The following is a 27,385-nucleotide window of genomic DNA, read 5'->3' as shown; positions in this document are numbered from 1 at the left end:
CAGGAATGCTTTCTGTTCTATTCATTCTATTTAATTTTTACCAGTGCTACTACCATATGAAATTAATGTCTTTGTAGTGAACACAAACGTGGGGCGATTTAATACAGTTCAACGTATTTGTGATGCTAATTTCGCAATCCCCTTAATGGCCTGCATCCTATAGTTTGAAAAGCATGGTTTAGTGGGTTATTGTATTTTTAAAACCAAAATAGTATTGAAGTTCACTTAATATGGCACGGACATCTCTACACACAAGCACCTTATAGCTCTACCTCATCCTTCTCAAAGGCTTCATGGAATCCACGCCACACATGAACCCCCGCTTAGTTAACTGACCCTCGATGAAGGCTCCTAAGATTTCTTGGGAACCCAGAAAAACGGTGCACTTTACTGTTGACAGACCTGAGTTCAAAATTGCTGTCCGAACTCCTTAAACTCTCTAGGCTCCACTGTAACATCCACAAAAAGGAAATAAACCTTTCAGGGTTGCTGGGAGGATGAAGTAAAAAACATGGAGTGCTTTATAAAAAATTACACAGAAGTTAGCCCTTATCTCCAGCTGGTGCCCGACCTCTTTCTCAAGCGCTGGACAGAACCCTCTCTGTACTGCCCACTCTCTTTTATCCTGTAGTAGGCTGGGGGAAGGGCTCAAAAGAAGACAATAAGGTTCGCTCTTCTGAGTTTACTGCCTAGTCCCTGGCCTCAGTTTCCTCACTTTTTTCTGGACCCGAGTACTAAGGTAAAGAACCAAACTATCGGATAAAGTCATTCATTCAACAACAAATATTTATTGAGCAGTTACTATATGCCAGTATGCTAAGCACCGTGTGAGCCTCAACTTTCTCATAGGCAAAACGAAGAACTGTGCTTCTTAACAGAGAAATGATGGCCATCTTGGGTGGGATAATTCTTTGTGTGAGACTGCACCCTGTCCTCTAAATGACATTGGGGACAACGCAATGACGCCCTCGCACATTCCGAAACCGCTCCTAAAGGGCATTTTCGCCCTCGATGGAGAACCCCTTGCCCACTCTCTACGATTCCAAGTGCCAGGGAAAGGGTAAGGCTCTGTCACCGGCAGGTTCAAGATGACACCGAGGCCGGAGATGAGAAGGATCTACACCACGTTTTCGGGGAACAGAGCCTTACCCTGGCGCCGGGATGAGCTCGTCAACAAACTTGGGGCTCTCGGTTCTGATTCTGAGTCTGAACTCTAACTCCCTATGCAGCCAAGACACAACCCAGGAACTTCAGGTTTCTATTCCCGGTTGAGCCTGAGGTCCTGGGGAGGAAGGAATGGCGGCGTCCTAGTCCCTCAAGACCTCGGGATGCGAAGGGTTAACGCAGGTGGCCGCTCAGAAGCCCCATCACCGCTAGAGGGACCTTCGCCGCGACACCGCTGGGAGACTTCGCGATCACGTGGGAGCGAGGGCGGGACCAAGTGAGGGTCCGGCCAATAAACTGTGCTGTCGGTGGGCATGATAGCCAATAGGAGCAGGGAGAGGGGTCCCGGGACTGAAAACGGCTGCCGGAGGGGGCTACGGGGATCATGGGCCTTTTGACCATCCTGAAGAAGATGAAGCAGAAAGAGCGGGAGCTGCGACTGCTCATGCTGTATCCTCTCGGACACCGGAGCCGCCAGGGTAGCGGGGACCCCGCCGGGTGGGCGGCACTAGGCGCCCCCTACCGGGCGCGGCGGTGCGCGGCGGGCTGGCCCTTCCCAATTCCTTATTGTGCGTCACGCACGTGGGCGCTACCAATCACCTCTGGCGGGGGGCCGGGAGGAGGCCGTACCACGGGCTCAGGGCGGGGGGACTCCGTTCCCAAGGCCAAAGGTGTGGGCCTAATGGCTCAGCGGCCAGACCAGATGACCTCATGTAGAGGGGAAGTGGGACTCGAAGGTGGCCCAGACGCCACCACACGTTAGTCTGGCGTGAAGCGTGGGGCTGCAGTCCTCCCCGGCTCCGGCCTCCCCCCCTTCTCCTAGGGGCCAGGCCCCGCCCTGTAGGTCGGAATTCCCGCGGCATGCAGACTCTGCCTACGGCTCCGGGGAAAGGAGGGTGTGGACTCCGCGGGTACTTTTGCCCGTGGGTCCAATTGTCCCGTCTTTTTCTTTGCTGCCGCACTGCCCGTCATTGTCCCCGCGTCTGACGGCTTGTAGGCCCGAGGGCCCCGCTAACCTGCCGAGTTCCATGAGCAGGCATTTGCACTCGTTCGCCCTAGTCTATGCCAGGACGCCCTCTCCTCCGCCCCAGCTCCCCGGCAGGGAGGAGACATCCGTGTGTACAGATAGCTCAGACATAACATTCACATCATATGTTGTTTTAAAGTGCTTGAAAAAAATAAAGTGAGAAAGGCGCAGAGAATCAACTCATCCAATAAATATTTTTTGAGCGCCTAGTATGTGCTAGGCACTGTCCTAGGGGCTGGGGTAAAACAAAAACAACCCGTGCCTTCATGAGCCTTTTGTAATTGAGGGAGAAAGATGTTAAAAGCAAATAAGTAAAATATATGGTATGCGTGGAGAAGAATGCAATTTAAATAAAGTGATCGAAGAAAGTGGCATTGAGAAAGTAAGTTGAGTGATGACAGGGACATGAGGGATGAATCGTGTAGATATCTGGGGGAAATTGTTTAAGCAAAGAGAACAGCAAGTGCAAACGCCTAGAAAAAAACTCGAGGTGTCTCTAAAGGAATTTCAAGGGGGACAGTGTGGAGGACAGTACTAGGTTAGGACCGAGAGGTGATGGCTTCACTGTGGGGCGTTTTGGTTCTTGGCTTTTCCTTTAAATGAGAAGTGCTGTGGGGGGATGTGATCCGAGGCCAGGCCACTGCAGTAACGCAGGTGAGAGAGGGTGGTGGCTCAGACAAGGATGCAGGCAGTCAGGGGATGGAAGTTGGGGCACGTTTTGACAGTGGGGCCAGCGGGAATTGCTGCTGGATTGGACACCGGAGAGGGTGAAGTCAAGCAGGACTGCTAGGTTTCTGGCTCAAGTAATTAGAAAAATGAGGAGCCACTTGCTGAGATGGAGAAGCTGGCAGGGAGCAAGGTCAGAGAAAACATGGAAGCTCAGTTTGGGCATGTGACATCCCTCTGCGACATCTCAGAAACGTCAGATAGGCAGCTGGATATAGGGACTGATGTCCATGGGAGCAGCTGGATGGGACATATAAGTTTGGGAATCATCAGCATAAAGGGGGTGTTCGAAGCCATGATCCTGGATGAGACCATCGAGGGGGCGAGTGTGGACAGACACTGCTGAGGCGTACTTAGATCGGGAGGTCACGGAGATGAGTGGCCAGGAGTGGAGGAGGAGAATCAGGCGACGGTGTGTCCTGGAGCTGAGGGAAGCACAAGCCCCTCTGTCAGGTGCTGCTGGTGGAGCAGGAAGGTGAGGACTGAGGACTGCCTGGCCGTCAGAGTCTTTAGGGACAGACTCGGCAAGAGCAGTCGTGGGGAAGCAGAGGAAGCAAAAGACTCGTGCGTTCAAGAAAGAGCAGGAGGACAGAAATTGGAGAGGATGAGTATGGACACGGTTTTGAGGAAATTGGCTATAAAAAAAAGGGAAATAGAGGAGTAAGTAAGGGGGAGAGGGATCAGGAGAGGATGTTTGCTCCTTGTAAAGTGGGCGAGAGGTCAGTTTGTCAGGTGAGGGGAATGATCCAGTGGAGAAGGAAACGTGGATGATGGAGTTGGGAGAGCGGGTAATCAGCCGATTATCAGGGGCTGAGGCTGGGCCTCAGGAGAGGTTCTGTTGCCCCCATGTCACTGGTTTGAGTCACTCGTCCAGGTCAGGCGAGCAGAAAGCCTGCTGAGTCCCGGGCCTGGCCCCCCCGCCCCCAACTGCAGGCTCCTTAAGCGTTGGAAAAAGGAGGAGGATTCTCTCTGGCTAGTGAACTCACCCATTCATTTGCACACTCAGCTGCAAAGGGTTTGGAACATTCCATAAACAGAAAGGCAAGGGTAGCTGCCTCCAGATACTTGCTCTTGCTTTTCTTCTGCCTAGAATGCTCTTCCCCGGGCGTTTCAAAGAGTTGACTCTTTGTAGTTTGGGCCTCAGCTTGAGACCCTCAGAGGGTCCTTCCCCGGTGCCCAAGCCGAAGGAAGCTCCTCCAATGACCCTCCGCAAAAGCCTGCTCCTTGTATTTCTAACACTCACCAGGATCTGACAGTACCGTGTTTCTCATCAGTTTGAACTCTTATCAGCTGTCTCTGCATTAGAGGGTAAACTGCACAAGGGCGAGACTTTGACTCTGGGTCCCCTAGCAGCAGGAGATGGCCTGGCATTTAATAGATATTCAGTAAATATCGTGGAGTGAATTAAGGAGTCTGGTCAGGAGGAGATATTTGTTTAATACTTCCTCATTTATCCTGGGCCAATGATGGGTCAGGCATGTGCTCAACTGATTTTGCTAGGTGGCGGAAAATGATTTGTCCCCTGAGAAAGGGGCACTGTGACAGTGTCACTGCCCTGCAGAGCACGGGGGTTTCTCCTTAACCTGGTGTGCCCCAGTGGCCTGGACAATGCTGGCAAAACAACCATCCTCAAGAAGTTCAATGGAGAGGACATCGACACCATCTCTCCAACGCTGGGCTTCAACATCAAGACCCTGGAGCACCGGGGGTGAGCGGGGTCCCTGCAGGTGGGCAGGCAGCCCAGAGCAGGGCTGGGAGGGTGGGGTCAGTCAGGCTGACCTGCCAGCCATCCCGTCCCTGCGCAGATTCAAGCTGAACATATGGGATGTGGGCGGCCAGAAGTCCCTGCGCTCCTACTGGCGAAACTACTTTGAGAGCACGGATGGCCTCATCTGGGTGGTGGACAGCGCTGACCGCCAGCGCATGCAGGATTGCCAGCGCGAGCTCCAGAGCCTGTTGGTGGAGGAGGTGGGCAGGGGGCCTGGCTGGGGTGGGGGGAGGGCGGCTGGGCTTCCACCGGTGTCCAGGCCCCAGTGCTTTGTGCGCATGCATGATATGTGGACACCTTCCTCACAGATTCCCTGAGGGCTCTGTGACCGCAGAGGGACGCTTAGATCAGGGTCTCTTCCTTCCCTGAGCCCTCGCCACGTGCCCAGTACTCTTGGGGAGGCAGAGACGACCCCTGGTTCAGGGAGGCCCATGGTGCCGCAGGCAGGACACACTGTGGACCGAGACCCGGGCTCACATCTCTGTGATGTCACTGCGTCACCACCCTGAGCTCGTTTCCACACCTCACATCAGGCTTTAGAGAGGATGACTGCAGGCCAGTGTGTGAGCCTGGCTCAGGAGTCAGACCCTTCACTGTGTGACCTCAGGCAAGGCACTCGACCTCTCTGAACCTCCACTTCCTCATCTCTACAATGGGCATTATAATTAGGGTGATCTTATAATTTATTGTATGGGCTAAAACACTTTTCTTTAAATGAAATTTTAGATTTACAGAAAAGTTACAAAGATAGCGAGGAGAGACCCCATATACCCTCACCCTGCTTCACCACTGTCAGCATCTCACATAGTCACCGTACATTTGTCAAAACAAAGAAACTGACATTGGGAAGTTACTCTTAAAAGCTACAGGCTATATTTGGATTTCACCAGTTTTTCCACTAATATCCTTTTTCTGTTCCAGGATGTGACCCAGGTTACCACAGCGCATTGAGAGTAAAATGAGGACACTTTTGAGAGAAAGAGGAGGTTGTTAATGATCATGCAGGGACAGCAGTTGTAAACGGGGCTGTCTTGGGCACGCAGGGACATATGGTCACCTGGTATAACAGTAGCTACCTTCCGGGGTGTCAAGCAGCTCCAGTGCGATGGCTGTCAAATGCCCAGGCCTGGCCCTTTATAACTGCCCATTTGGAGCAACTTCCAGAACTAAACACACACATGGATATAACTAGAATCAGAGGCGGAGAGGCCTGTCAGGGCAGTGGGACAGTAAAGGGCTACATGCACTTAGAAAAGGGAAAGGCCACTTCCAGCGGACCCCATGGCCTCTGGGACAGTTGCATTCTTGGTGCACATCAGATCATCCAATGGAGCAGTCGAGAACTATAGTGGGCTGGGAGATGCCCACTGGGTGGTGACTGGACTAGAGCCGGGGCCCAGGCCCAGGCCCAGGCCCAGCCCAGGGCTCCCTCTGCCCAATGTGTGCCGGCCTCAGAGGCATTGTCCACAATGCCTACCCTGCTTGGGCCGCTCCCACCGCACGGGGCCTTGCCCTCATCTTCCAGGTTGCTGACTCCAGATGCTCTGGGGGATTAGGTGAGGGGCCAGGCTGCCCTCCGAGCCCAAATACCCCTCCATGTCTCTTCTCCAGCGCCTGGCCGGAGCCACCCTCCTCGTCTTTGCCAACAAGCAGGACCTTCCCGGAGCACTGTCCTCTAATGCCATCCGTGAGGTGAGTTCAGGCCTCAGCACAGGCTCGGGGAGGAAAAGAGGCACACATTTCCCTGTTAACTTATTTTAAAAGCATTTATTAGCCCCTGCTATTCGGGGCGCTGGAGAGTCAGCAGTCAGTGGCGCCTGTTAGCCTGGAGGAAGGCAGGCCTGCAAACAGATCATGCCACAGGGTGACAGCCATGTAGTCAGGGCTTTCTGTGTGCCAGGCTCTTTGCATGGATTCACTCATCCAATTCTCACAACGACCTCATGAGGGAGGAACTATTATCAGGCTTAAAGAGGTTAGGTAACTCGCCTGAGGTCACACAGCCAGTAAGTAGACAAGCCAGGATTTAAACACAGGCCTGTCTGACCCCACAGTCTGCATCTCTCGTTTTTTTTTTTTTTTTATGCCTATAGCACCCGGTCTTCCTAGGTGGTCACCCATCCAAGTACTAACCAGGCCTGACCCTTCTTATCTTCCAAGATCAGACGACACCGTTAGACAGAGTCTGCATCTTAACTGTTTTTCTAGCACTTGAGCACCAGAATGAGAAAGAGGGGTTAGAATCTTGGTTCTGCCACTTACTAGCTGTGTGACCTTAGGCAGTTTGCTTAACCTGTCTTGAGCTTTCCTTGGTCAAATGGCCAGCACAGTGTCTGGCTCATATGGCCTTGGGAGGAATGGATGAGAGGACATTTGTAGGGCACATAGCACAATGCCTGGATCCTAGCGATGCTCGGAAGCCTGTGTTGCTTTTATATCCTTACGGGATAGTGCTGGCATGGCAGTGTACGGCGAGCCTTGGCGCCTTGCGGGGCTGACGCATCTTCACCAGAGGCCAGGGGAGGCTTCCCAGAGCAGGGCCTTGAGGAGGTATGGATTCCCTCTGGGCCAGGAGCGGGACGGAGCCTCTAGCCGGCAGGGTCACTGGGCCCCAGCAGCACTTTCCCCGCTTTCAGGCCCTGGAGCTGGACTCCATCCACAGCCACCACTGGTGCATCCAGGGCTGCAGCGCCGTCACTGGGGAGAACCTGCTGCCCGGCATTGACTGGCTCCTGGATGACATTTCCAGCCGCATCTTCACGGCCGACTGAGCCGCTCCAGACGCCCCGACATCACAGTCTGGGTCGTCCCTTCTACCCCCTGGCCCTCACCAAGCACCATCCGTGGGAGGATGGGAATCAGCCAGCCCAACTAACACTCCCCAACCCCTCCGTAACCTGCTGCCGCCGCCCGCTGCTGCTCCGTGGCCAGCCAGCTCCCATGACAGGAGGGCTGCCCTCCTGGCTGTCACCCTGGCTCCTGACCTGGCCCTGCAGCTGCCATACCAAGAGGTGAGGGTTGGGGCTGGGCGGGGGCTGTCTCTGCTGCTATGGAGGCTGTGGGCCTCGTCCTTTGCTCAGCTGTAAGAATAAACAGTTCCTTGCCCCTACTCCCAGCTGAATTATTTACTGATTCAACAACTTTAGAGACCGTCTACAGCCCACCGTCCGGAGGGAGAGAGAATTTCAGTGTTAACTCTGCTTTGTCAAAGGCATATGCAAAGAACATAGAAGCACAGGACCAGGCTGCAACTAATTCCATTTGGAAGAGTCTAGGCAGGCTTCCCAGAGGAGGCGACATTAAAACTGGGAATTCAGGATGAGTAGTTTTCCAGAGGAAGGGGGAAGACAGTTTACCAAAGCGACTGTTACCCTCAGAGGTATGAATTAGAAAAAAGGATGCACCCTCACATCAGGGCTCACAGATTCTTGAACGGAACACGGGCTGAATTTCAGCTCCCAATTTCCTGTCACAGCCAAGAACCCACATACAGTGGACAACATGCACAGCTGTACAAGGCAGCATTGGTTCAAGCAGAAGAATGAAAAGCAAAGATTCTTGGGAAATGACTCAGGTGTAGGAGTAGCTAACCAAGGGCACAGCCAGGAAGGGGCCTTCCCTGGAGGCTGGAACAGGGGCCAGGCTGGGAAGGGTGGCCCCAGGGTGGCAGGACAGAGGGATATTTTTACAGGGCCCCATTCTGTGGTCTCAGCCTAATCTGCAGGGTTCTGTTCAAAGCACTCACTACTCGCTGTCACATTTAAGGCGAACCCTAAACAGTACGGACTCCCAGTATCCCCATTTATATGGGAACCGAGCCTCCAGGAGTTTACATGACTTACTCAAAGTCGGGGAGCTGGGGGTTGGACCCAGCACACTTAGCACTAGGCCCTCCTAACCGTTTTAGTTTTTGTCTCTGTTTGAAATTTAAACGCCAGTGAGAGGGGGCCTAATGTGTCTAATGAGGGAGGGGTAGTTTAACCAAGGGAAAGGTGAGGAAGAAACGCCATATTTGCTCTTAAACTGGCACTAGGATCCCTTGTAGACACCTGTGCAAAATCTGGGCTTTGTTAGGGTGGTAAAAGGGGCATGGATGTCGGGTGGACAACCTTAGAACATCAACTGTCCTTCAGTGTGGAAAACAAACTGCCTTCCCTGTCCTCTGTGCACGACACCATGGTCCTCACGCTCCCAAACCCTGTGCTGAGTGAACAACCCAGGCCCAGAGCCAAACTCTAGCTCTGCCACTCACTGAGTGATACTGAGCAACCTGTCTGTGCCTCGGTTTCCTCATCTGCAGAAAGATAAAGGCACCTACCTCCTAGGGTTGGGATGAGGAACAAATGGGTGGGTGTCTTTTGTGTCTTAAGCACGGCATAATGTTAGCTATAATTATCATTATATGAACCAGCAGGAGCTCGAGCAGATCCGACCAATGGGAACTCAGCCATCCGCTGATCCAGTGAGTCACCCCAGTGTTCAAGTCCTGAGGGCCTTTTAGTAAGCAGCACCCTGGATTTAAAATGTGAATTATGCATGGTTAGAGACAAGAAAATAATAAGGTTATTATACTCATCACAAAGGCCTATGGATGGGGAGTTTGAGCTGTGGCGGAAAGTCTGCATCACATGGTCAAGCAGACACAGGGCGAATGCGGGGAGCAGGCTCGCTGCAGCTGTGTGCTTGCAGCTTTCCCTTCTCCCCTGCCTTCTAGAAGGCTCTTCTGTTTGTTTCTCCTAGTGATGGAACGGGCGGAGGTGGCATCTGGAGAAGGCCAAAGGCTAAACTGATCTACACAGGAAAAGGCTTGGAGGAGACAGGAAAAAAGAGTGGAAAGGGGAGAATTAGGAGCTGCCAGGCCTGGGAGGGGAGTTAATCATTAACGAGGAGACTCAGTCCCGCCCAGAGAGCTTTAGAGAACAGGAGTCATGTCCCTCCCAAGGGGTCTTTAGAGGATCCCCAGTGTGTGTAGTAGGCGAGGACACCACCCTTCCCAGCCCCCTCCAGAACACCTCATAGATGAGCTACCTCATATCTGAGCTTCCAAGGGTCTGATTTGGGCTTTTGCTTTGTCCTTCTTTCGGGAGACTGGCCATCCAGAGCCCGGACATCTGAGTTCCAGTAACAAGAGCAGCCATGAATGCTTAAGCGCTCCACCCACACCGCCGCATTTAAGCTTCGCAGCCTGGTGGTGGTGGTACAGTCAGGGTCCTTGACAGCCTGCCCCAGACGCAGATTATAACTGCCTATAGCAGAAAGGACAGTTTCTTGGAAGGATAGTAGGGACTCACGGCATCCGGATGGAGGTGGGACATCCAGGCTTGGAAAACAGAGTGCTTCAGAAGCTGGGCAGCCAAACCCACAGCCAACACTGTACTCTAGGAACAAGTAGGTCCCCTTGCCAGGCACTGTGCCCTTTGTCCCTCACTCAAGATTCAAGGACTCAGGAGCGAGTCCCCCACCCAGACCTGGGACCTGGAGCAAGGCAAGGAGCTGGCACCTTTGGATTCTGGGGTGGGAGGCTGGAGGCTACACATTCTAGAGAACTTCCTCCAAACAAAGATCTGGTACAACCGTACTAACAGGAAGAAGTGACAACAAAGGAAGAAACAAACATCCACCGCAGTAGATTCTATTACAAACATCCCCATTCTAGAGATGAGAAACTGAGGCTCCGGCATTTATGAGAAAGTCATACAGCTGGTAAAAAGTATGACTTCGAACCCATGACACCATCGTGCTTCTCCGAATTCTTTTTGCTCCCCTGCCCAACCTTTCCAGAAAACACACATTAGCGAATCCTACGGAGGGAGACGGAGAAATAATTTGGTTAAGTCTGGCACATATTGGCCACAATAAAAAAATGGGTAAATGGATGAAGGGAATTGGTAAGCAGAGGAGAAGTCCTTTGGAGATCTGTGATGAGGGTTTACCTCGGATGGGGTGGGCTTGAGCTGAGTGATCCAACCTTCCCAATCCTTACTCTCAAATCCCCTAGTTTACCCTTTACCAACGACCGAGAACTTTTTAGACGCTCCCTTGGCCGCGCTCCAGGGCCGAGAACTGCACTGTCACTTGTGACCAGCTCCCTAGGCCCGAGGACGGAGGGCGCAGGCCCAGGCTAGGCGGCGGCTGGCGGCTGCTGACCGGGAGGGGCGGGGGCGACGTGGAGGAGGCTAAGGCCAGCGGTCGGCTCTGCTCCAGCTGAGTTGCCATGTCCCGCCAGGCGAAGGACGACTTCTTGCGGCACTACACAGTCTCCGACCCCCGGACCCACCCCAAGGGCTACACCGAGTACAAAGTGACCGCGCAGGTGAGGTAGGGCCCAGCGGGGACCTTACCCTTTTAACAAGAGGGATGCCGAGTTTTACCTTAAGGCAAGGCACTGGTAGAACATCCCTTTTCGGACGACAGAAATATATTTCCCCTTTAAGGGGAAGCCGTTGCGCGGACCGTCTTCCTTTCTAGCCGTCAGGGGGCGGGGTTATGAGAGGGCGCTGTCCTCTTAAAAGGGCTTGGACTGCAGTTCCGATCCGGTGAGTTGGGTTACCCACCCCTAGGTGTGGTACGTGGGCGTGAGGCCGTAAATTTCTTTAAATTAACAAAAACTCTAGCTCATCCCAAATATTAGTTCTCCAATCTCTTAGAGTAAGCTTTGTTTTTTGGTTTGTTAGAGATTTACATAAAAGCTCTTTAAATAATTTATTTTTCGTTTTTCGAAAAGTACTCGTCCAATTTTTTAAAAAGCATACAGTTCAAAAGAACTTAAGGAGCAAGTCTCCATCTTCACAGTCATAGCAGGAAGTCAATAGATAAAAGACTAAAGTTGATAAATGAAGCAGTAACAACATCATAAGCACATTGTGTAAAGAGACCTGGAAGAAACCGTGAAAAGAATTAAAAATAGAAACTACACTAATAGCTGTAGAGTGAAATACAAGAACTGGTTTGGGGAAGGATTTTATTATCACTGTTAATTTTCTTGTACCTTTAGAATTTTGAACTAGGCAACTACTAAACCATTAAAGAGGAGCAAGAATATAAAGATACTGCCAAAGTGATTTAAGTGCAGATACAAGATATTTAAAATGAGCTTCCCCAAAATCTTTTTTTTAATTTATTTTTCAATTACAGTTGACATACAATATAATAGTAGTTTCAGGTGTACAACATTGTGATTAGACATTTATATGCTTTACAAAGTGACCCCCTCATAAGTCTAGTACCCATCCGACACCATACGTAGTTAGTACGTTATTATTGACTACATTTCCCATCCTGTATACTTTACATCCCCATGACTGTTTTATAACCTGCAATTTATACTTCTTAATCCTGTTACCTTGTTCATCCAGCCCCCCAACCCTCTCCTATCTGGCAACTGTCAATTTTGTTCTCTGTATCTACAAGTTTGTTTCTGTTTTGTTTGTTTGTTTTGTTTTTTAGATCCCACGTGTAAGTGAAATCATATAGTGTTTGTCTTTCTCTGTCTGATTTGTTTCACTTAACATAATACCCTCTAGGTCCATCCATGTTGTTGCATTTGGCAAGCTTTTGTTCTTTTTTATGACTGAGTAATATTCCATTATATATATGTACATTCTCTTTATCCATTTGTCTATCGATAGACTCCCCAAATCTTTTATAATGTATTCCCCATGCCTGAAAAATACAAATTAAAAAGATACTTCTTTAGAATATGGACTTGGGGATGGGGTGGTTGTGGCAAGGGACTGTAACCTTTTCCTATAAATCTTTCCATTGGCTTTTGAAACAAGTAACGTGCACTACTTTGATGCATTTTTATAACTTTTAAAGATAAATAATTTTCCCTCCTTTACCATTCCCATTTATCATCTTCATCGGAACCATTGCTGGTAGTTTCTTATCTAGCCTTGCAGATAAGCTCTACATTTAAAAGCAAATGTGAGTATCCATGTTGTTATTACGCACAGTGGCATTGTGCATCTTGCTTTTTTCACTTGCTGGTATTTCTCAATTTTTTCATTGTTTCACCTTTAAAATTTTTTAAACTGAGACCTAATTTTCATAAAGTAACATGCTCAAATAGTAAGTGTACAGCTTAGAAATTTTTACACATGAACACATCTGTGCAAACACCACTCAGATCAAGACGTAGACATTTCCATCGCCCCAGAAAGTTTCTTTGCACCTTTCCAATCAATAATCCTCCCAGAGAGGTAACCATTGCCCCGGCTTCTGTCACCATAGATGAGTTTTGTTCTTGAATCTCATACAAATGGAATCACACAGCAAGTACTCTTTTGTGTCAATATAATGTTTTTGGAATTCATCCTTTTTGCATGTATAAGTAGTTTGTTATTTTTCTTACTATGTAGTTATAGTCCATTGTAAGACTATACCTCCATTCCTTTATTCATTCTCCTATTATTGGATATTTGGGTTGTTTCTAAAATATTTTAGTTGTTAGGAGTGAAGTTGTGTGAACATTTGTGTACAAGCGTTTTTTTATGGATGTGTGTACTCATTTCTCCTTTGTGTATACCTAGGAGTAGAATTGCTGGGACATTTGATAAACATATGTGTAGCTTTCCTAGAAATTGCCAATTTTCTAACATGGTTGTTCTGTTTTATTCTCCCATTTTTGCCGGTACTTGATATCATCAGCATCTTTAATTTTAGCCATTCTTGGTGGGTGTGTAGTATCTCATTGGAGTATTAATTTGCATTTCTCTGATGAATAATAATATTGAGTATATTTTCATAATCTTATTGGCCACTCAAATGTCTTCTTTTAGGGAAGTTGCCTGTTCTAGTATTTTGCCTACTTTTTCAAGTTGGGTAGAGTTGTTTGTCTTGTCTTTTTAGTATTGAGTTGTAGGAGTTCTTTGTATTAGTCTGGACATCAGTCCTTAGTCACGTATATATTTCTCAATGGTTTTTAAATCTAATTGCTTTTACCCAAAAATAGTTTAAGCAAGTCTGTCGTGAAAAGCAAAGGCCAGGATTTCAGTCCTTACTTTTCAGTCCTTACATCTCCTTACTTGGTGCGTGTGACCTTGTATAGTTCATGTCCCCAGTCCGAGTGTCCATTTCCTCATTTTTTAAAAGGGCTTGTTGAGGATGTCTGCCTCCATGGGATCGAGGAAAAGGAACAGGAGATGTTTTGAAAACTGTCAAGTACTCCAAACTGTAGGGTGTTATTTTTTAATTATTATGAACAACATAGTGAAAAGGGAGTCTTCTTTCTACTTCAGACCCCAGTCTGCTCTTCTGGGGGTCACAGCCCCAGTGTCTGTTTCTTCTGTGTCCAGGAGTGTTCATCCACAGTCCTAGGACACACCTTAATTTTTAGAGGACTTGGGGTTCTTTGGTTTCAAAAGGAATTACAGGGACTTGGCTCTTTGAAGGAACCGAGATAAAAGTGGGGCTGAGGATGGAGCGGTCCGGACGGGCCTTTAGGGATCCCCCCATTTGGCAGATGAAGAAACAGGTGCATGGCAGAAAAACTGCTCTGAGTTACGCTCAAAGCCTTAAAGCCAGGACACCTTGGTCCCAGTGGCCAGTGGTCACTGCCCCTTTGAGAGGAACCTGGGGCATCCTGGGATTTTATAGGGCGATGAGGTGTCAGATGTCAGTCGCTGGTCTCACCTGGTTTTTGCCTTTCTTCCTCAGTTCATCTCAAAGAGGGACCCAGAGGATGTCAAGGAGGTGAGGCTCCTGGGATGAAGGGGGGCCATTCCCCAGTTCCAGATCTGGGAAACAGTAAAGGAACAGCCGCTTACTGCAAGGCCAGCCCCTTTTCCTCCCTGGCCCTGGGAGGAGGGGTTGCTGCGGCCCTCATCCTCACAGACCCCGGGGCGGGCAGGGGTGGGGAAGGCGCCTCCCACCAGTGCTGGTGTGGTCAAGCCCCCGTCCTTCTCAGGTGGTGGTCTGGAAGCGGTACAGCGACTTCCGCAAGCTTCATGGAGACCTGGCCTACACCCACCGCAACCTCTTCCGCCGCCTGGAGGAGTTCCCTGCGTTCCCCCGGGCCCAGGTGTTCGGTGAGTAGCAATCAAGGAATTTAGGCCAAAGATGATGGAAGAGTCAGGCACAGGGGACCTCTGCTGGTGGCGGCTAGATAGACAGGGCCTGAAACCCTGCAAAGACTGTTCAGAGAGCTGGAAGGGCCCGGAGAGATGGCCTCACTTAACAGATGGGGACACCGGGGCTCAGAGCAGCCTCACCCTGATTGTGCGTCAGGTACTTTAACATTCTTGTCCTCAGTAACCCCATTTTCAAAATGAGGCAACCGAGGCTCAGAGAGATGAAGGGGCTGGGTCTCTAAGTGGCAGAACCAGAACTCCTGCCCATGAGCCGTGTTTCCTGTAGACCTACGCTGTCTAAAAACAGCAGCCATGAGCCAGCGTGGCTGGGAGCACTAGAGACATGGTGAGTCTGAGCTATGACGCACTGTACGGGTCACATATACGTGGGAAAAAGAATGTCAACTATCTCAGCAGTGTATATGTATTGATTACATGTTCAAAGGGGAATACGTTGGATGTATTGGGTTAAGAAGACCATTATTAAAATTAACTTGTTTCTTTTTACTTTTTTTAAATGTGGCTACTAGAAAATTATAAGTTACACATGCGGCTCGGATTATATTTCTGTCGGAAAGGGCCGATCTGTACTTGGGTCTCTAGATTTCACCTATTGCAGCAAGGTGAAGGGGTGCTGCCGGCAGGTTATGCCAGGCAGTGGGGAGTGCAGCAGGCTACTCTGTTAGATAACTCTGCATGATACATAGACCAGAGCAGTGAAACCATGAAAAACAGCGATACTTGCTGTGTGACCTTGGGCAAGTCACTTGCCCTCTCTGAGCGTTACTTTCTTCCCCATTACATTAAAGCCATCTGAAATTATTTTCTAATTGGTTACCTGCCTCCCCCTGTCTAGGATGTGATATCTATGAGGGCAGAGAGCTTGCTTCTCTCTCACTGACCTTCTGAAACTACCACATAGTAAGTGCTCAATAAACATCCAAAAAATGGATGAACAGAGGGATTGGTCCCTCCTCACAAGCACCTCCACCTCGAGAGGAGTTAAGGAAGATTGCTGAGGGAATGGAATAGGGGGCAGCTGGCTGCTCAGATCCCCTCCAGGCAGAACCAGGAATAGTGGCCTAGGGGCCAGAGGCCCCTGCGGGTCATCACTTCTCTCCCTGCCTCTTGTCCTGGCGGCTGCAGGCCGGTTCGAAGCCTCAGTGATCGAGGAACGGCGTAAGGGGGCAGAAGACTTGCTTCGCTTCACCGTGCACATCCCCGCGCTCAACAACAGCCCCCAGCTCAAGGAGTTCTTCCGAGTATGTGTCCCTGTTGTCCTCCTCCCCAGTGCCTGGGAAACCTTCCACCCACCAGGCTGCACCCTGTGACCCCCTCCCCCGGCTGGTCTTTCTCTGCTGCAGGGTGGGGAGGTGACACGGCCCTCTGAGGTATCCAAGGACCTGCACATCCTGCCACCCCCTCTGATCCCCACGCCACCCCCAGAGGAGCCCCGGCCGCCACCTGATGAGTCCTGGTTGCCCCAGCCGCTCCCCGTGGAGAAGAGGGGCCTCGAGGAGTCGGAGGTGCCAGGTACATGGGGGTTGCAGAGGGAGCCAGGGCTGGAGGGTCCTGTGCGGGGAGGGGCACACTCCTTCTTCAGTGATCTTAGTGAAAAGCCTGGAGCGTGCCCCAGCTCCTCTACCACCAACCTGCTGGGAGCTCTGCTCGGGTCGTCTAGGCTGTAGTTTCTTAATCAGTAAAATGGGCACAAACCCTAAAAATGGGCTTGTCTAGCCCATGGTTGCTGCAAGGATTCAGTGAGAGGTAACTCCATTGTGAAAACAGGGAAGTGATAAGGGCAGGCATGAATGTCCTCAATGATCTATTCTTCAGCGGACCCCCCGCCATCCAGCCCTGCCCAGGAAGCCCTGGATCTCCTCTTCAACGGTGGGAGCACCGAGGAGGCGTCTGGTTCCCCTGCCCGAGGCCCCCTTACCGAGGCGGAGCTGGCCCTCTTCGACCCCTTCTCCAGGGAAGGTAACGAGCTGGCACAAGCAGGGGGCAGGCAGAGCCACCAACTAACCGTGGTACTTGTGTAAATCTGAGAAAGGCGCCCACTGTGGGCAAATGGCAGCCTCGATGAGAATTAGAAGCAGGTGCTATAGTCCAGAGCCGGGGTCCACGGCGTACAGCGTGGCAAGCTGGATGCCCCTGTATAGTGAACGGCCATGGAGGAAGGAAATCAGCGACTTCCCAAGGTGGGGTCTGCTCCCTGAGAAAGCTCTGGAACCTGCAGAGAGGTCACACTGCTCTGTGAAGGGTTGAGTTCCTCTGTTGGAAGCCCAAGGTGGGGCTTTTCTGGCTGGCTCGGGGTCTGGCTGCAGATCCTGGAGGCAGGAGAGGCCTGTTGGTCAAAAGGGGTGAGGTCTGGGCTCAGAGCAGCTGCTGGCATGTGAGGACACTAGAGACAGAAGGCCCCCACAGAGGGCCAGGTCCTGAGCTCCTGGCTCGGAGATCAGGAGACCTGACAGTCCCAGGCTTTGAGACACTGGAACTTTTCCTTGTGAAATTCTCTGAGTTTATGCTGTTCCCGCAGCTGGGGTGTTGAAGTGGCTGATCCGCTTTGGGATCATCACGAATCAGTTTCGTTTCGGATTCCTCAGCGATCTTTTAAAACCCATTTTGTTGGCTTTCCTTTCTCACCCTCAGTGACCTCCTGACAGACCCTTAGCTCTCTGATCAGTTCCAGGCATTTGAGTTCTCTCATCCTCGGGTCTGATCTAGATCAGAACCTGTCTCCCATCTAGTTTTCAGCCTCATGTACCCATCTGGCTTAGGACTGACTGGTGGCCTGGCCCCTGGCCATGGTGACAGGAGTGTGAGGAGGGTTCTTTTCTCCTTCTGGTTCTGCTCCTTACCCTCCTTCCTCCGGCCCCTTCAGGGTTGGAAATCGGGAAGAAGGGATTGGGAGGGGGGAAGGCAGGGCCACATGGTTTCACTGGGACTAATGTACCCAGCCTCCAAGAGGCAAGCATCCAGATACTCTGCCTTGCCCCAGCCAAATCCCCTGGGGTGCCTGGTGGCCAGATGTGTGGACAGGAACCTGTCAAGACTCTTGAAAGGCAGCTCCCATGAGACATTGCCTCGGCCCATGGGAAAATGCTTAAATCCTTGCCCCACCAAAGCCTGGAAGCGCCAGTTGCTCAGGGGCTACCTCATCTCCTGTACTGTCGTGGGCACTTCCAGCAAGCCTGTCACCATCAGAATTCTCCAGGCAAGGAGCTGGCAGTATCTCTCTCTCCATCACATACACCAAATTCCTAAACTCTAGTATTGGGGCACCCTAAGAATTCTTCTGCCTACACCATCAGCAACCCAGGGAGAGCTGCGGGCCAGCTAGGAAGGAGATGTTATCTTCACTTCCTGCAGGAGGCCCATGGTCTCCTCCAGGGGACCCTTGGGTGGGGTTGGAGAGGTGCCCACCCTTTCCTCACTAGGCCATTCGTGTGCCAAGGTGCTTCGTACTCCTGCACCTTCCCGTCAAACGCCTTTTCCTCACTGATTCACGAGCTCTCTAGTCTTCTTTTACGTAAGCTGCAAAGTGGATGTTTGACGACCTCTCCATCAGTCCTGGAGGACAGAATGAGCCCTTCTTTCTGGAATGTGAGGGTGTCTGCCACCCACTGTTTTCACATGTGGGGCCTCAGTGGAAATTCTAAGACCTCAAACAAAGCCCTAAGATTCTCTGAATCCATTCTAAGATTCCAAGGCTTGGAGTGTTTCTACACTTGGCCTGGTGTAGTTGGTCAGGTAAACTTTGTGGAAAGAATTCTTGGATTGATAGATCAACTGTAGTCAGGAAGGAAGCGGGACAAGGGACCCAGAGCCCACAAACTAAAGTTAATGTGTAGCTAAAGAAAGAATTTGGAAGGGGGGCTGTTTTTACAAAAGCACGTAAACACCAATCAAATAGAATATGGCTAGTCTGCTGTGCGCAGTGGCTTCTGGATTGCTTCTGCACTGCTCCCGTCCACCTGGGACGAGTTAGTACCCTGATGGGCAAGAGAGTTTGGGGAATGGGCGGCAGGCCCTGGGAAAGGGAGGGCCAGTCTGGCCTGAGTCCTCCATATCTGATTGCAGAAGGTGCAGGCCCCAGTCCTACCCACATAAGTGAGCTGGCAGGAATGGAGGCAGAGTCCGAGAGGCCAGACCAGGAACCCTGGGAACCAGGAGGGCAGGAGGAGGAAGAGGACAAGGAAGGAGGTTCCACCCCTGCCTACCTGAGCCAAGCCACAGAGCTCATCACCCAGGCCCTACGAGACGAGAAGGCAGGCGCCTACCCTGCAGCTCTGCAGGGCTACCGGGATGGCGTTCACATCCTGCTTCAGGGAGTTCCCGGTGAGTAGGACTGGAAGGAGGAGGGTGAGGCCTGGGGTCCTGGACGATGCAGGGAAAAGAGGGAAAAGCGAAGAACAAGCAAGTCAAGGATCAGAGTTGCTCCTCATTGACCAGCTGTTCAAACTTGAGCAGTTTTTCTACCTCTTGTGGCCTCAGTTTCCTTGTTGGCAAAATGGGAGAATAGATCTGATTCCCAGGGAAGGGGAAAGACACACATTGATACTCTGTGAACTGTAAGGGACTAGACCAGGGGTTCTTAACCCAGGTACCTCAGCTGAGCCATTCTCTCTCTATAGGTGACCCATCACCTGCCCGCCAGGAGGGTGTGAAGAAGAAGGCGGCTGCATATCTAAAGCGAGCAGAGGAAATCCTGCACCTACACCTGTCCCAACTCCCACCCTGAGAGAGAGTGAACCCCTCCCCAGGACTCAAGCTCCAGCACTGCCAGCCACCCCTCTCTCCTCTCCCTGGGGCCTAGCTCTATCTCCTGGTCTTACAACAACAGGGGCCATTTCTGTATGTAACTGGACCAAGAATGAGAAAAATAATGATTTCTCATCACCCTGACTATACCTGCCAGCATGGAATCAGGGACTCACGCGTCTAATCCTGTCTGGCTCTATCTGGATGTGTGAGCACCAGTTCCGGTCACTGAACTATCTGTTTACCCATCTAGAACTAGGGTCTGTAAACTACAGCCTGCAGCCAGATCTGGCTAACTATCTTTTTTTTGTAAGGCCCATAAGCTAGAATGGTTTTTACATTTTTTAATAGTTGAAAAAAATCAAAAGATGATTATTCTGTAACAGGGGAAAATGACATGAAATTTAAGTATCTAAAAAATAAAAATTGTATTGGAACACAACCAGGCTCATTCGTTTAGTATTGTCTGTGGCCGCTTTCCCCCTATACCAGCAGGATTGAGTATGTAGTTGTGACCGAAAGTCCCAAAACATTTACTATCTGGCCCTTTACACAGTTTGCTGACCCCGATCTAGAAAATGGGGAGAATAGCCTCCAGGAAAACAGAGTGAAGAAAGAAAGACATGCCGATTAAACTCGTTTATTGTTTGAAAGGGATGATGGAGAGGAACCCAAAGCAGGGGTATCCATTTTTTTGCGGGGTGGATGCCAAAAGCCAAATAGCGACGCATCAATGGGCTGGACCCTGGGAGGCGTGGCTTCGCTCCTCCCCCGCCCCCTTACAAAGCGATTCGTTTCGAAGGAGACTACAAACCGGTGCATCATGGGAGTACCTTAGACTGTGCGGCGTATTACGTGGGGCGTTAGCGGGGCTTGAGCGCACGGAACAGGTAGCGGCGCTGAACTACAACGCAGTGCATCACGGGAGTCCTGCTGGAGACTGTGAGAGGCAACAGGATTCGATGAGAGCAACAGTATTCGATGAGAGGACGGCGGTGGTTGGATCTGCGGCGGGGACGCCTAGACCCGGGCGAGGAGGCGGGCTCAGCCGGGGTCGGCCCCGCCCCGTCTTCTCCGAGCCTCGGTGGGCCTGGGCGTGCCCTCCTGCAGAATCCAGCGAGTGGTCGAAGTCCCTGGGATGCTGATCGCCCTACCTCTCCCGCCAGCCCACTCATGCCCGGCTGCGAGCTGCCTGTGGGCAGGTGCCCGGACATGTGCCCAGCCGCCGAGCGCGCCCGGCGCGAAAAGGAGCGCCGTCTGCACCGTTTCGAGGTGGCGCCGGGGTGCCGCGGGGACCTGCCCCGCGCGGATCCGCAACGCACTGTGAAGGAGTACAGCCGGCCCGCCGCCGGCAAGGCTCGGCCCCCACCGAGCCAGCTGCGTCCGCCGTCCGTGCTGCTGGCCACCGTGCGCTACCTGGCGGGCGAAGTGGCTGAACGCGAGGACGCATCCCGCGCGGAGGTGGCCAGTTTCGTGGCGGATCGGTTGCGCGCGGTGCGTCTGGACCTGGCCCTGCAGCGCGCGGGCGACTCCGAGACTGCGGTGGTGCTGGAGGCAGCGCTGGCTGTGCTGCTGGCGGTGGTGGCGAGGCTCGGGCCCGACGCAGCGCACGAGCCAGCGGACCCGGTGCTGTTGCAGGCCCAGGTGCAGGAGGGCTTCGGTTCGCTGCGGCGCTGCTACGCACGGGGCTCCGGGCCGCACCCCCGCCAGGCCGCCTTCCAGGGCCTCTTTCTGCTCTATAACCTAGGTGAGTCAGAGTCCTAGCAGCAGGGCAGAACGCGGGGATTGGGGGACCCTCTAAGTGGACAGCGGAGGCCGGGGAAGGAAGGAGAAGCTTTAAAATTTCACCATTAGCCCTCTCCCCGTCCCTGCCTCCTAAATGTGTATGGAGACAATGCACGGATCCATCGAGCCTTTTCTCCTAATCAAAGAGGAGGGGACGAGGTTGGAATGGAAAAGTTGGCCCAGATAGTGATTTTCACACTTTTTAAAATCTCCAGTTCAGTCAGTTTTGCAAAGCATCAAAGAAGACGTATGTCCACAAATATATCTGAGACAGAAGTTTCAAGAATTTAGGTCTTTTCTGTGGATGGGTGGTGCAGTCTAATAAGTTCTATTCTATTTAAATGTAACAAAATACCGTTGACTTCACAACCCCCTAATGGTTCAGAAGCTTCACTTTACAAAAGTGGCCGAAGGTTCCAGTGCTCGTGATTCTTTTGGAAGGGAAGCAGAGGCAGAATCGCCTCGAAGAAACTACATATGGCTTTACCAGGCGCACAGGGAAAGGTGTGGCCTAGCCGGCGCCCTGATCTGTGGAGCAGCTAGGGCAGTGGAGAAAGGACTGGGTTCCAAGTCAGAGAACTTGGATTTTGTTGGGTCGAGTTCTACATATGAACTGTTCATATGTAGTTCTACATATGAACAATCTCAGGCAAGTCGTTAAATTATCTAGGCCTGTTTCCTACATCCGTAAACATTACCTCACTATTACGAAGTGCCAGGTTTGCAGGGGCCCTGAGAACCCTGGCCCCTCATTCAAATATGGTTCAGGAAAGGGGGAGGGAAGGTGGGCGTGGCCAGAGTGGGAGGTAGGCGGGACTGAGGTCTGGAGATGGGCCAGGTGCAGGGCTGGAGAGAGTGGGAGAGATGAGTTGGGGGAGGCTTGAGGGGATGGGATAGAAGGACTGATCCGTTCTCATCCCAGCTTCCCGCCCTCACAGGCTCAGTGGAGGCCCTTCATGAGGTTTTGCAGCTGCCCACTGCCTTGCGTTCCTGCCCGGCCCTGCGCACAGCCCTGGCTGTGGATGCGGCCTTCCGTGAAGGCAATGCCGCCCGCCTCTTCCGCCTGCTTCGGACCCTGCCGTACCTGCAGAGCTGCGCTGTACAGTGCCATGTGGGCCATGCCCGCCGCAGGGCCCTGGCCCGCCTCTCTCGTGCCCTGAGCACCCCCAAGGGCCAGACCTTACCCCTGGACTTCATGGTGCATTTATTAGCCCTGGATGGGCCCGAGGAGGCACGGGACCTGTGCCAGGCCCACGGACTGCCTTTGGATGGACAGGAGAGAGTTGTGTTCCTGAGGGGTCTCTACACCGAGGAGGGGCTGCCACCCGCCGGGACCTGCAAAGCGTTGGTGGGAAGCAAACTTGTAGGGCGCACCCTGGAGGAGGTGGTCATGGCGGAGGAGGAAGATGAAGGTGGGGACAGATGGAAGTCCCGGGTATGAGCAGGGGCCGGGCAGGCTCCCAGAGCCCAGGACTGGGACTGAGCGCTCCGCTTTCTTTTTTAATGATTCCCACACAATAAAAGGACCTTGTTTTGTAGGAACAATAGCTAGGCTTGATTTATTTGGGGCAGGGCAGGGAGTAGTTGAGACACGCTCGGGGTATGGGGGGAGAGAACCCAGAGTGTGCAAGGCCCTATCCTCCCTGGGCCTCAGTTTACCCAATGGTCCTTGAGGGGTGGCCTCGGTGGTCTCTTAGTTGGTATCTAAGGTTACTATTAAGCATCCCATCCTCGCCCACCCACTACCAAGAGCTATTGGCTTTGCCATTCCCACCATGCCCGCCTCCTGTTCTCCACCCTCTGCCAGCCAAGAGACAGGATAAGGGAGCTTTTCATCTAGTGCTTGTCACTCCTTTCAGGCGTCCACAACTGGTGGGACCCTGAGCAGTTGCCTCAGAAGCTTGAGAGGGTCCCGTGGTTGTGCCTTCTGGCATCAGGGAAGACTGAGACACAGCCAAGGAGAACAAGTGGGAGAGGGTTAGATGAAGGGTGGTAGTGTAGGGCTGGAGTCAGAGGTCATCCACAGGCCTCAGGGTGGCTGCTGCACCCTCCAGTGCTGCCACCACAATACTGAGCTGCCTCTGCACCTCGGCCCAGGCTGCAGATCCGAGGCTTGTGTTCATGGCTCTGGAGCAGGCATTGGCTAGGCCCGGGAACGTGGCTACAGAGCCAGTGCGGGGTGCCCAGAGCACATGGCTAACAGAGAAATCGGAGAATCAGGGTCATTTAGGGGCCAGGAACGAGGGAAGCTTCAGCCTGCTATGAGCTCAGCTCCTGTATGCAGCTAGGAACTAAGGCACCTCCCCACTGCCTCTGACAGCTGGTGCCCCTACAGCAGTGGTGGTAGCAGAAGATGTAGCTTCTAGTCCCAGGGTGACCTGGACTGATTTCTCCTCTCCTTTGAGCCTGATTCTCCTAAAGGCCACTGAAATGCTGATGTTCACCTTCCTTAGGTGGATGCCCATTACCCAACCTCACCCCACAGAACCTCCCAAGAGCTTTGGGACAGGATCACCTGTAGTAGAGTTCCTCTGGGAAGGCTCGAGGGTTCAGGAAGGTTCGTTCCAAGAGCATCAGCTGGTCATTGAGCATCCGAACCTGCAGGGGGCTGGAGTGGCAGGATCTGCTGGTTACTCTGGAGCAGGCAGCCCAGCTACCAGCCTGCATCTTACCCTGAATGCCACCCTCCCAGGCCCCTGCTCGCTGCCCTTGCTCACTTGGGGTTGGCCTTCTGCAGTGCTGATATGTTTTGGCCTAAGGCTATGGATGCCTCCTCAAACTTCTCCACTGCAGTCACCAGAGGCCCTGCAAGGTACAGCCGGTATCTTAGGCCTGTGAGTGCAGGGCTCCCCATGCCTCAACGTCAGGGTGGGTCCGTACCCAGGCTGATGCTGTGCTGCTCCAGCAGGGCCCCAAGGTCTTGCTGGGCAGCCTGCAGGAAGCTTCGGAGGGTCTCACTGTAGTCACTGACGTTCAGAGGCAGGAAGAGGCTGTCACTGAGCCGGAGAAGCACATTCCCTGCTGTCTGGGCTACGGCCAGGTGGCTGCCGAAGCCTGCAGGGAAGGTGACAAGGCCAGGGCTCAGTCTTCAGCCCATCCTCCTCCAGCCTCAAGATACCCCTTCCCCCTCTCCTCACCTGGGTCCACAAACTTGTCCACGTAACTAAAGGTGTCGAAGGCTGTGTGGTAGGTGGGGTAGATCCGGGCTGAGGTCTTACTCTGGGGGAACAAGGCCCAGAAGTGACAGGCTTGGGTCGCGAAGTGGAAGGAAGTGTACCTATAGTGAGCTACAGTGTAGGGACATTATCTCAAATCATTGCCACATCCATGTGGTAGGTTCTAACTTTACAGAGAAGGAAACAGGCTCAAATGGTTAAGTAACCTGCCTGACATCACGTAGCTAATAAGCAATAGAGCTGGGTCAGCAGCCACTTTTCCATTTCACATGAAGGAGAAGAGCCTGGGGCTTTGGAGTCAGACTAGAAGATTGAAATCCCAGCTCTATCATCCAGGAGATTTGTGGCCATGAAGGGGAGAGAGGGCATTTTGGAGCATCGAAGGAAGACAGGCAGGACGCTCTGCACCCCTTATTTCTCTCACACCAAATCTTTGAATCATCCTTGTTTTATACTGTTACTTAAACCATCTTGCGGTCAATATTTTTTTCACATTTAAAAATCTCTGAAATTGGGATGCTTCTTAAAGTCAATATCATCCTACAACTAATTGGCAGTGTTTTCCCCTCCTGAATAGTGCTCATCAGAATGGTGCGTCTTACAATCAGTAGTATCTTAAACTTGATAAAATAACATAGATGAGCATAGATAGATTCTCAGAGAGGTTAAGAAATTTGGCAGAGGTAGCTCAGCCAGTGAGTGAAGGTGTCCAATTCAGGCTGCACTAGAGCATCCTGCAGTAGAGGAGTGGGCAGGCTGGTGGAGCAAGGTACCCACCTGGAGGACGGATGGGTGCCCGCTCACCTGGTCATAGGTGTAGGCGATGTCCATGGAGGAGATGCCCAGGAAGTGAATGAAGGGTGCATAGTCGCTGCCAGCACCCAGAGAGCCCAGCCTGTGGGAAGGAAGATGGTGGGTCTAGAGGCTATCGGGCCCTCCGACTTGCCCACTCAGGTCCCAGCCCTGGCCCCTGGCTCACCTGGGGACCAGGCCGTACACGGGACTGCTACGGTTGAAATACCGGATCCAGTTGTCGTAGATGCTGAGTCTGCTGGGGTCTGGTGCGGGGATCTGCCGGAAGGGGAATCTAGTCTCGGGGCTTGCCCTCCTCAGACCCAACAGCAAACGGGTCCACGCCCGCCCCGCTCCCCTCCACCTGCTTAGCTGCGGAGAAGACGACACTCTGGACTGGGGGCGTCCCCTGCACCCTCAGGGTGGCGTTGGCTGTGGGAGGATCAGAAAAGACTCTATCCCGGGCCTAGCCCCTTCATTTCTCTCCTCCCCAGTCAGACCAGTTGCTCTCCCCACCCCGCGCCTCCCCGCCCCGCCCCCCGCCATACCAAAGACTGAGATGTCCACGTTGATATAGGCCACGGTGCGCTCCTGCAACTTGCTGAAGAACTCCTGTGGTGGGAGGGGCGACGTCAGCCTGGCGCTGCCCCGCCCCGGGGATCCCCTCTCCCGCCTACCCTGTGGGGCTCACTCACCTCTGTGAATTCTGTGGAGCCAATGAGCCCAAACTCCTCTGCCCCCCAGCTCGCAAACACAACCGATCTGCGGGGGCGCCAGGTGCCTGGGGAGGGGGATAAGGCTTAGCAGGCAAGTCCCCCGGATCCTGGGGTGGCTTAGAGGAAAGATTGGAGGAATAGAGAGGAGGGGAGGGCTGAGAGGGGCGGGGCGGCCCGTGACAAGAAGTAGGTCCTGACATCTCTCCAGCCGAGCCTTCCGGAAAGGTCCGTTTTCCTTTCCCCAGCCTCCCTCTTCTGCTGTGACGCCCCACCCCCACCCCAGCATTACCCCCAACACCAACCTCCCTGGGTCAGGTGGTCCCTTTGCCAGAATGCCCTTCATCCCTCTGCTCTATAGGTATGCTTTAAGAAGACCTGACCCTCCACCCCCAACTCTCTGCTTTATACATCCTAGGCAAAACTCACCCATAACCTTTTCTTCGTGACAATAATACATTAATGCTTGCCTTAGGATTTTATCCATATTGAGCCAATCCTCACAACAATGCCTTGAGGGAGAGACTACTATTGTCTTCATTCCACAGTTGAGAAAACCGAGCCACAGAGAAGTTAAAAGGACGACACAGTTGACATGCAGCATAACTCGAGTTCAAATCTGGCTGCAGAGTCCAGGGGCTTTACCAGCGCCCCACACTGCCTTTCATAGCCTCCTGCAGCCTCACTTCATCTCCAGTCTCTATGCCACAGTCCCCGGCCACCTCCCAGAAGCCTAGTGGTCCAGCTTGCTTGCCCCTTGACCTCCTCCAGACTCCCCTTTGCCCTCCACAGTGCCACGTGCTCCTGGGTGTGCTCTCATCTCTGGCTGCAACTCAGTCTCCTGTGACCAGTCCTCATCTTTTTGTTATAAATGAAAACTTTTTTAAGTATAAAATGATTACATGCTTGTAATTACAAAATCCCATGCTTTTTCCTGCCGAAAATGAATAACCTGAATCAAACGGAGGGACATTCAACAAGATAACATCAGGATCATCAAAGACGAAGAACAGCTAAGGAACTATGACCGAATACACGTGCCACCGCCACACATCCAACGGGTGATCCGGTTGGCTCTTGAACCAGAAAATCCTTTTGCTCTAAAGGTCGTTATAGGAACACTTGGCAAAATTGTTAATTTCCTGATTCTGTCATAGTACTGTGGTTATAAAAGAAAAATGTCCCTATTCTTAGGAATATTACAGTGATGTGTTTATGGGTAAAGGTGCAGCATTTCTGCAACTTTCAAACATTCCTTTCAAAATATAAATAGAGAGCAATCAAGATAACATTAATATTAATGTTGATGTTGACATTAACATTGTAAGAGGTTTCTTTGTACTGTTTTTGCACCTCTTTCGTAAGTTTGAAATTATTTCAAAATAAAACACTTAACAACG

General features: G+C 52.1%; 4 protein-coding genes across 6 annotated transcripts in view; 3 read left to right on the top strand and 1 right to left on the bottom strand.

The window, feature by feature from the left end:
* Positions 1-1,460: 1,460 nt before the first annotated feature.
* ARL2 (ADP ribosylation factor like GTPase 2) lies at positions 1,461-7,794 on the top strand. 2 transcript variants are annotated; one of them, XM_015588640.2, is made up of 6 exons: positions 1,461-1,614; positions 4,515-4,625; positions 4,723-4,885; positions 6,297-6,377; positions 7,137-7,235; positions 7,322-7,794. In XM_015588640.2, the coding sequence occupies exons 1-6, from the start codon at positions 1,550-1,552 to the stop codon at positions 7,454-7,456; spliced, it is 654 nt and encodes a 217-aa protein (XP_015444126.1). In that variant the 5' UTR covers positions 1,461-1,549; the 3' UTR covers positions 7,457-7,794. The 2 variants fall into 2 exon arrangements, with proteins under 2 accessions (XP_015444126.1, XP_006911191.1); XM_006911129.3 differs by lacking the exon at positions 7,137-7,235.
* Positions 7,795-10,758: 2,964 nt separating this feature from the next.
* Positions 10,759-19,961, top strand: SNX15 (sorting nexin 15). Of its 2 annotated transcripts, XM_006911128.3 has the most exons (8): positions 10,759-10,998; positions 14,343-14,378; positions 14,593-14,713; positions 15,902-16,017; positions 16,120-16,288; positions 16,592-16,735; positions 18,839-19,096; positions 19,393-19,961. In XM_006911128.3, the coding sequence occupies exons 1-8, from the start codon at positions 10,900-10,902 to the stop codon at positions 19,497-19,499; spliced, it is 1,050 nt and encodes a 349-aa protein (XP_006911190.1). In that variant the 5' UTR covers positions 10,759-10,899; the 3' UTR covers positions 19,500-19,961. The 2 variants fall into 2 exon arrangements, with proteins under 2 accessions (XP_006911190.1, XP_024902032.1); XM_025046264.1 differs by lacking the exons at positions 10,759-10,998; positions 15,902-16,017 and adding an exon at positions 11,062-11,221.
* A 379-nt stretch (positions 19,962-20,340) lies between these two features.
* SAC3D1 (SAC3 domain containing 1) lies at positions 20,341-22,849 on the top strand. Its single transcript, XM_006911127.3, has 2 exons — positions 20,341-21,266; positions 22,243-22,849. The coding sequence occupies exons 1-2, from the start codon at positions 20,501-20,503 to the stop codon at positions 22,743-22,745; spliced, it is 1,269 nt and encodes a 422-aa protein (XP_006911189.2). The 5' UTR covers positions 20,341-20,500; the 3' UTR covers positions 22,746-22,849.
* A 145-nt stretch (positions 22,850-22,994) lies between these two features.
* NAALADL1 (N-acetylated alpha-linked acidic dipeptidase like 1) overlaps positions 22,995-27,385 on the bottom strand; it is a 10,110-nt gene continuing 5,719 nt past the window's right edge. Inside the window, exons 9-18 of the mRNA XM_006911126.2 lie at positions 25,968-26,053; positions 25,821-25,884; positions 25,637-25,704; positions 25,460-25,551; positions 25,285-25,375; positions 24,442-24,523; positions 24,185-24,358; positions 24,022-24,109; positions 23,820-23,912; positions 22,995-23,500 (exon numbers count right to left, since the gene is read on the bottom strand). Of these exons, the coding sequence (XP_006911188.1) occupies positions 23,314-23,500; positions 23,820-23,912; positions 24,022-24,109; positions 24,185-24,358; positions 24,442-24,523; positions 25,285-25,375; positions 25,460-25,551; positions 25,637-25,704; positions 25,821-25,884; positions 25,968-26,053 (1,025 nt within the window). The 3' untranslated portion in view covers positions 22,995-23,313. The remainder of the gene's footprint in view (positions 23,501-23,819; positions 23,913-24,021; positions 24,110-24,184; positions 24,359-24,441; positions 24,524-25,284; positions 25,376-25,459; positions 25,552-25,636; positions 25,705-25,820; positions 25,885-25,967; positions 26,054-27,385) is intronic.

This window comes from Pteropus alecto, unplaced genomic scaffold, assembly GCF_000325575.1.
Source record: "Pteropus alecto unplaced genomic scaffold, ASM32557v1 scaffold43, whole genome shotgun sequence".
Taxonomy (NCBI): Eukaryota; Metazoa; Chordata; class Mammalia; order Chiroptera; family Pteropodidae; genus Pteropus; species Pteropus alecto.
Note: the sequence above shows the minus strand (reverse complement) of the source record. Positions and strands in the feature narration are given on the sequence as shown.

Excerpts from the sequence above, each read along its gene's own strand:
- ARL2 (XM_015588640.2), top strand. The coding sequence starts at position 1,550 with ATGGGCCTTTTGACCATCCTGAAGAAGATGAAGCAGAAAGAGCGGGAG. Across the intron at positions 1,615-4,514 it reads GAGCTGCGACTGCTCATGCT|TGGCCTGGACAATGCTGGCA; the intron begins GTATCCTCTCGG and ends GGTGTGCCCCAG. Across the intron at positions 4,626-4,722 it reads AAGACCCTGGAGCACCGGGG|ATTCAAGCTGAACATATGGG; the intron begins GTGAGCGGGGTC and ends GTCCCTGCGCAG.
- SNX15 (XM_006911128.3), top strand. The coding sequence starts at position 10,900 with ATGTCCCGCCAGGCGAAGGACGACTTCTTGCGGCACTACACAGTCTCC. Across the intron at positions 16,289-16,591 it reads CGAGGAGTCGGAGGTGCCAG|CGGACCCCCCGCCATCCAGC; the intron begins GTACATGGGGGT and ends TCTATTCTTCAG. Across the intron at positions 16,736-18,838 it reads CGACCCCTTCTCCAGGGAAG|AAGGTGCAGGCCCCAGTCCT; the intron begins GTAACGAGCTGG and ends ATCTGATTGCAG.
- SAC3D1 (XM_006911127.3), top strand. The coding sequence starts at position 20,501 with ATGAGAGGACGGCGGTGGTTGGATCTGCGGCGGGGACGCCTAGACCCG. Across the intron at positions 21,267-22,242 it reads CTTTCTGCTCTATAACCTAG|GCTCAGTGGAGGCCCTTCAT; the intron begins GTGAGTCAGAGT and ends CCGCCCTCACAG.